The 8,249-nt window shown below is 40.6% G+C and overlaps 1 protein-coding gene across 1 annotated transcript in view; it reads right to left on the bottom strand.

The window, feature by feature from the left end:
• Positions 1 to 4,197: 4,197 nt before the first annotated feature.
• LOC146829121 (protocadherin-20-like) overlaps positions 4,198 to 8,249 on the bottom strand; it is a 284,916-nt gene continuing 280,864 nt past the window's right edge. Inside the window, exon 4 of the mRNA XM_085606656.1 lies at positions 4,198 to 6,879. Within this exon, the coding sequence (XP_085462782.1) occupies positions 4,294 to 6,879 (2,586 nt within the window). The 3' untranslated portion in view covers positions 4,198 to 4,293. The remainder of the gene's footprint in view (positions 6,880 to 8,249) is intronic.

Genomic DNA, 8,249 nt, shown 5'->3' with positions numbered 1-8,249 from the left:
CCATGTCTTCCAAACACTTGTCTCTCACTTTTCTTCTAGCACACTTTCCTCTTCCTCACCTCTGTCCCTTAGCCCCGCATGCTCTTCTCTTCTCCCTTCTGTCTGTTCCCCTCTCCTCTTGTACTCCCTTAACTGCCCTTCCTTCTTCTCATCCACTCCTCATCCCTCTGGTCTCCCCTTATGCTGCCACTCTTTTTGTTCCTTTACTGTTCTCCCATGTCATTGTCACTCCCCCCTTCTCCCTCACTTCATCACTCTCCCATCCCCTGACATCATTCTCTTCGACACAACTTACTGCCCTTCCCTTCTGCTCTCACTCCCCTTTGTGTTTACTGCAGTCCTTCTTTACAGAGCACCTGCTCAATGGCTGCAGGCATACAGTAGGGCAGCTCAGTAGCATGTGCTGGGTAATGTTAGGACTACGTGGTCAGAACCCTGTACAAAATCTGTTAGCTCTGTGTAGGAAATGAAATCTAAACCATGACTGGCACTAGGCAGAGACACACTCACACTGACCCTCATCCTAGGCCCTAACTCCTCCTTTTGCTTCAGTATATGTTGGCAGAAAAGAGGATGCAGGACCATGGCTAGCCCCTCTGCCATGGTCCAGACCAATGCATTGCCTGGGCTAGGCTCAATGAACAAGAGTAAGAAGCTTCATGAACTGGACTGGAGGAAGATCCTTTCCCTACCTCACCACCAAAACTTAGAACACCTTTCCTCTCCACCTCAAGCTATCCCTATCGCTGACCCAATTCAGGAAGTATCTCAAGACCTGGCTCTTCAACTGAACCTCAGCGCCCAGCAGGCCCTGCAGTCCCCCCCCCCCTCCACCAGGTCATCACTGATTGATTGATTGACTGATTGATTGATTGATTGATTGATTGATTGATTGATTGATTGATTGATTGATTGATTGATTGATTGATTGATTGATTGATTGATGTGCAGAGTGAGACATTGGCCTGAGCAGGAACTTGAGACAACTATTTTAAGGGGATGACTTGTAAATATGGTCTGGACGGGTTACCACGAGCCCTACATGGTACTCGTTTTGTAGTCCTACAAACAAAAACAAGCAAACTGAGACAAATAGAAACTTCTGTAACTTTAATTTGTTCATCAATGTTCACGGCATGACACAATGATAGTGTGTCACCTGCAATGGCAAGATGAAGAATGGGTCAAAACCTTCTTGAAACAATGCATGATTGAGCAACCCAGATTAAATACCCTCAAGAAAAACAATAGTAATATGCCAATCAGCGTAGGCATCCATTTAAAAAATACAACAAAGTGCTTGGGACTACACATTGACATGAAAAGCTAATGGAATATTTCCTATACATTCTGAAAGGAGACCTAACGAGAGCAACCAGCTAGAGCTTAATTCTTACTGGTTGTATCTCGCAACTGTCTAGAAACTCTCCTTGTCTAGAAGAATGTGTGGTCATGCTGATCTTTCAATGTCTTCCTGCAGCTATTGTTTCTGTTTTTCACTGCTTCCTCCTATAGAGTCTTTCCGAACATGGCATGCATGGAACTACTTTGTACCGGATTATGACCAGCAACAAGATGCTGTCACTATTAGACATTTTTAACTCTCATTTTAGCAACCTTACCTGTTAGTACTCTCTGCTTTTTTACTCAACACTAAAACACATAGTCACATGTTTCTTCATCTATATTTGAGACTGCCAAACAATATATAAGCATGCCCTCTATTGATTTAAACACATACAGAATGTGCTTGTGAGAAACCTATGTCAAATTCCCTGGTGTTAGCAAACTTTTCCTTTAGCAAATGCTTTTCTCTATTTGCCCTTACAGAAGAATGCGTGATTCAGCGAAGGCCATGCCCATGGTTTACTTACCTTTATACCGACGTGCTCCTTTATAGGACAAACATTTAAGACGTCTTGTATGGACTTTAGTATATACTTATATGTGTATGTACTTTGTGGGCTCTGGAGATCAGCCCTAGGACATGTCTGCTTCCGCTTGGGGACTTTTCTTCTGTTCAACTGCTTCTATTTAACTGCTTTGAAAGAAAACGACCAGTAGAGGTCAGTAAAATGCCAGAATTATTTTTTGCAGAGGGACTTTTGTTTTTGGGTCAACTGCCTCTGTTTACCTTTCCTGATAGAAAACGACCAGCAGATGTCGGTAAAATACCAGAATCACTTTAGCAATCTCTAGATTTCAATCCATGGAAATTGTCTTCCACAAGCACCCGTAGGCAATAATATGTTTTTCAAATTTTGTATTTTCAGTGATATGACCACTGAAGGCCCTGATTTTATATTAAAAATAGAGCTTTGGACTATACCTTTTCCAACTGAAAGGCAATATTTCTCTTCATTTGTTCCCATACCTGGTGTGTCATGCAGTTTGATGCTCACTTTCCCTCCATGTTAAAGAATAGTAGAGTAGATGTTTTAGCACCCAGGCTAATGAGCTGCATAGCTAAATACATATAAGTTCCCAAAGGCGAGACCAATTGCATTGCAAATGCTTGTTTCTTTATAATATGCTTTTTCTAAAACCTCCTACAAGGCAACTTTACCCCACAAATCATATGGACCTGAAGATCCCCTCGTGTCCATCATTCCAGGACAGAGGTAGATGTTTCTCAGTGCAGGCCTCTTGCCTCTGGGGCTCTTTACAGTTAGAACTTCCTTTCGCAAACTATTACTCAAAGTTATGTACAATGCTTATAACATGTCTGTTTACGTGGAAAATTCTCGTTATTTACTCTGCAGTTGCTCAGCATTTAACAGCTCATCACCAAGAAATTGGCAATAGTTTTATTTATAAATTGTCATTAACAAAACCTACAATGACGTGATATGACAAAACATGATGAAAATTATAAGATGGAAAGACAGTGGCGTGTTTCTATTGTGGTCCATCTATATGACTTTTGACAAAGTCCTGCGATCTCTCTGGCATGTTCCTTGATTTGCTGCACAATGTCTTGTATGGAGATATAATGCTAGGCTTATGTTTTTTATGCATTTTTAAGCTATTGCTCCCATGTTCCATGTATACACATATGTGTACAATCTGAGCCCTCAAGCTGCAACCTCTACGTAGACTGAGAGATAACTCTGCTGCCTGAGCTCTGCGACTGTCAATTTTATGGCCTATTGCTCTCCTATTTAAAATCTAAGAACTTTGATACCTGTAATCTAAAGAATAGCTCTGCTGTGTGAGCCCCGAGCCTGAACTTATGTGTTTTGCGTATTCCATCAATACTTTTCTTGGTTTTTTCGGGCAATTGATTAATGAAATGTATCCAAACACAAATCAAAATTCACGCTATCACGTATACCATATGTTTGATATCAGGTGGCTCCCTCTAATAATATTTGTTTACCTATGAGACGAAGCTATTCCTTTGAGAGGGGCAGGTGTACCTTTTACATCCTCACTCTCCCTCGCCCTGACACTCGCTCAGTGAAATACTACACATCTCAACAGAACTCGTGTGAATGCAACCTAAGAATAATAGAAGGCTGCTCATGTATGTAATACAAAAAACCCTGCAAAAGACCAACAGAATTTCAGTCCTCATGAATTAGACGAAATAACACAAATGCCCACTTCATTTGTACTTTATGGACTTAGCAGAATTGTGAGATGCTGAATCTCGCCTGCCTGAATTCAAACTGTGAGACGTAGATGTCTGGGCAAGAGAATTAATCTACTTAGATTTTTTTTTCAAAATGTTATATTCTATTTTGAAAGGTAACATGAACAGTACTGTTTTCCGTGTCAAGCTCACTTCCTGCAGATTTTCTCTCTTTTAAAGTATACATTGGACATCCAATTCTCCCAGAAACTCCTTGCACTGCAGAAACTTTCCAACACTTTTCTTTGGTATTCTTGATTTGGGCGACAAGCTATGGATATTAGGGTTATATCTCATTATGGATAGGAAGTGATTAAATACAGTACACTTTTTTTATGAACATATGTCTAACAGTCTGCATCTTTAAATTGCACCTGGTTTACCGCACAAGATACTACTTTTGCCTGTTGAAAATAACATTGTCAGTAAAATGCTATGTGTGATTTCAATGTTCCCTTCCCGACAAGATGGGATGCATGTTTATATGGGCTGTAGGTCTATAATAGGTCAATCAGACAAGTAACAACTTTCCTTATGCTTATTTATTAGTAACCATCTTTTTGTGCATATCATTCATAGAAGATAAATACATCAATCCTTTATCGGGATTGTTCAATCTTAAAAACGAATTATATGTTTAAGAACGTGATAAGTAAATGTCATTGCACCTCATTCCAGTCCTTTGACGGGTATTCGCGGTTTATTCTGAGAGGAAGTTCTACATCCATTTTCTGATTATTCCTCTGCGAATTCTCTTTTCTTGCATGAAAGAACATGAAGACCCCACAGATGCAAAACACGGCAGAAACTGTCGTAACCACAATGGCAGCCGGAACCGTGATAGGCAGGGAGAGAAGTGACGCAGGAGGTCTATGTGGGCACGGGCTCAACAAAAATGGCTGCCCTTTGTCGCTGACGTCAGTTTGAGCCATGATCAGAGACTCGAAATAGCTCATGTTGCTTATGCTGGAATTGAGAATAATGTTGATCTGGACAATGGAATGAAGTGGCTTGGGGTGCCCCTGGTCACTTGCTTTAACAAACAGATGGTAAAGGCCACAATGAATGCTCTGGGATTCTTTCTCTAATATAATGTTGCCTGTGGCTGTTTCGACTCCAAATAGATCTGACGTAGGCACGCCTGAGTCCAGCACACTATAGGACACAACCCCGTTCGGACCATCGTCATAATCAATAGCATGGACTTTGGCAATGACCGAACCTCTGGAAGCGTTTGGAAGCACCAACACGTAGGAAAAGTTCGATTCTGGAAATACAATTATTGGGAAGTTGTCATTCATATCTAAAATGAAAACAGTCACTTTTGCTGTTGACGATTGAGGAGGATAACCCCGATCACTCGCCTGAACCCTAAATATATGAGTCTGCCCCTTCTCGTAGTCTACAGAGGCGTTTTGATTCAAGATAACACGCGTGCCATTCATCATAAACATCGTCGTGGCATTCAAAATAGCAATCAGAATTTCACCATTCTGACCCGCGTCGGCATCAGTAACGTTAATGACGCCAACTTCTCCCGAGCCAGGAAAGTTTTCTGGAATGAAAAAAGTTATGTCTGTCGGAAATAGAGGTGCATTATCATTTTCATCTAAGACATTAATAACTACTGTGCATGTGCTGCTCCTCGGAGGAACCCCCCGGTCCCCGGCTACCACTAAAAATGTATAACGTGCGTCTCTTTCCCTGTCAAGGTCAGCGCGCGCGGTGAGGATCCCGGAGGAGCTATCAAGCGCAAACACAGATGGAGCGCGCTCTCCAAGGTGATAGCTGATTCCTCCGCTCTGCCCGCAGTCTGCATCCGCTGCAGAAACTTTAATGACAAATGCTCCGGGCTCATTATTTTCCCGGATGGATGTTTCGAACAAGCTCTGTGTGAACCGGGGGTCGTTGTCATTAACATCTTCAATATTGACTCGCAGGGTGATTTCGTGAAGTAGATTTCGAACAAAACCATCCCTCGCAATTATGGTCACGTTGTAGTACTTCTCTCGTTCGTAGTCGAGGTGTGTCGCTACCGCCACCCCATAAATATTCTGTGACTTGTCATACGGCTTTAGGTGGAAAGGGGTCTCTTCAGCAATATAGCAAGGTTCAGTTACAGTGTGGTCTGGGTCTTTAACTTCTAATATCGCAAAGACGGCATTCAGAGGGTAATCTTCTCTTAAATAAACCGCTTCATCCTTGTGTTCAGCTATAAATCTGAGCTCCAGTTTGGGTGCCCTGGTTACTCCCTCGTAGACGTTTACAGTGATGAAAACCACTGCCGGGGCACAACCAGGCCCGGTGGCTAAAACGGTAAGTTTGTGTTGCAGAGTTTCTTCATCATTTATTAGTGAAGACAATGTAATAATTCCTGTTTCACTGCTCAAGTGGAAAAGTTTTTTCGATTTTTCCAAAACTCTGTTGCTGTAAGTGTATTGTATTTCAGCATTTTCTCCGTAGTCTTCATCCGTTGCCAAAACCTGGACTACAATGCTGTTCAAAGAGGCGTTTTTAGGAAGGTTCACTACTATTTCCTGGGACGCGAATGCAGGGCAATGCTCGTTGACGTCATCGATATAAACAGTCAACCCAGCGCTTCCAGACAAAGGGGGCATCCCGCCATCTGTAGCTACCAGCATCATTTGATAGCTACTTTGCAACTCGCGATCCACAGAGTTCTCTAGAACAACAAAGAGAGTTGCACTCCCTTGATCCAAACTGAACATACCACCACTGTTTTCCAAATGGTAGTGTAGGGCGCCATTTTCTTGGATATCCGGATCGGTGGCAGTATGATCAACAACAAACCGCGTGCCCTCCACAGTGTCTTCAGGCACATGAATAATGATGTCTTTCTCCGGGAAATAAGGTGCATTATCATTGACATCCAGAATCAATATTTTAATTTTGACAATTTCTGAGTAGTGGTCTGACGAGATGATGGCATCCACGTGCATTGTGCACACATCTAAGGTTTCGTGTGGGCACAGTGCTTCCCTGTTAAGGCGGCCCATTGTTGTGTAGAGATCACCATTGTCTAGGTCGAGGCTGAAATAATCCTCTCCATTCAGAAGTATGTAGGATGGTGTAGCTCCATGTGAGTGTCCTACATTGATTTGGGTTCCTATGTTGCCAACCAACACACTTCGCTGCCGCTCTTCCTCAACAGAGAAATTAACTTCTATGACTGGCTCGGAAAAGCCGATGGAGGAAAGTATGGCAAACAGGAACACAGGAGTATTCTGAAAAACAAAACAATTTTTATTCAACATTAGATTAATATTCCAAATAAGTACAGTCATACACATTAACTGTGAAGTATTGTGACACTTAGCCAGGTGGATAAAACCACTTTGTGGTCGCAAAGCCTGCTTGTCCCTAAATCACAGGGTTTGAGATGGCTAAATGGCTTTTTAGTGTGTGCTAAGCTACTGAATCACAAAATGGGTCTAGAAAGACCTATCCAATCCCTATTTGAAAGGGCGAGTTCAGGGCATCTCTTCTAAATATCTATTTGTTTTGGTATGCATCAATGTTTTATGACCAACATCTGTCAGTAAATCATTGAAAAGTTACTGACTCCTGAGTTGTAGTTGTAAAGCCTGCATAAAAGAGAAAACCCTTTGTGAATATATATAAAAGTTTGTTGGTGATGCAGCTAAAAAGCTGTCAGAACCCTTGCTTTACACATACACCGATTATGAGATGTTTTGAGTAAACTATGAACAAACGTGCCCTAACCTCAATTTAAAGAAACATGAGAAATAAATGTAAGAGAACTTAGTTACTTCATTGTAAAAACATGCAGTTAATTGTATAATAGATGAAATTATATTCATTTGAATAATATAGGTTGATATTTTCATTAACCAGCTTTAGCACGTTATTTCAATGTGTATTAAAAAGGTAGTGATGTACTCACGTGTTATGAATTTCCAAATTATCTTCGTTGAAATAGTAATGTGTGCAAAGAATTAATGAAACCTAACATAAGCTAGATATTTTTCCAGTGATAATGAAGGGTTTCATTCTGAATCTCATCATTTGCATATATGAAATTGTGCACCAAATGAGAAAACTAAGGCTGCAAATACATATGTAGTGCAAATGTCCTGAAACCGTCAGACAATAATCTTCCTATATGGATTAATTAAAACCATTTGAAATTATATTAGTATTTTATGATTTGAAATAACTTTATATGTTAGTATTTTGAAACTGCAGTAATGTGTCATAGTTACACGTGATCTTTGCAATCCAACAAATGACATATTTAGAGTGCCTAAAAGTTGGAAAGATTTGTGGAATATTGATTTCCCCTATGAAATGCATATTTCTGTTACTTTATATTCTGCATATTTTAAATTAAATTTATTATATGCCTGTATTTTTTCTACTCTGCTTTGTCTTACACTCGTGAGATATTTTCCTAAACTTTCATTGTGAAGCAAAACTGTGTCTTACTAGAAGAGTTCTAATTTGCTTAAAAGGACTGTTTGCAACAAAAGTTGATACTTTGGGAACATCTGCTATGGAAAACTGTCCTCTTGAACTCACTCATTTGCCTGCTGCTAAAGGATCATTGTTTGGAAGTTTGTGTATACCGGATGAT

The sequence above is a fragment of the Triturus cristatus genome, chromosome 5_2, assembly GCF_964204655.1.
Source record: "Triturus cristatus chromosome 5_2, aTriCri1.1, whole genome shotgun sequence".
In the NCBI taxonomy this organism is placed as follows: Eukaryota; Metazoa; Chordata; class Amphibia; order Caudata; family Salamandridae; genus Triturus; species Triturus cristatus.
The sequence above is the reverse complement of the archived record's forward strand: the minus strand, read 5'-3'. Positions and strand labels throughout refer to the sequence as shown.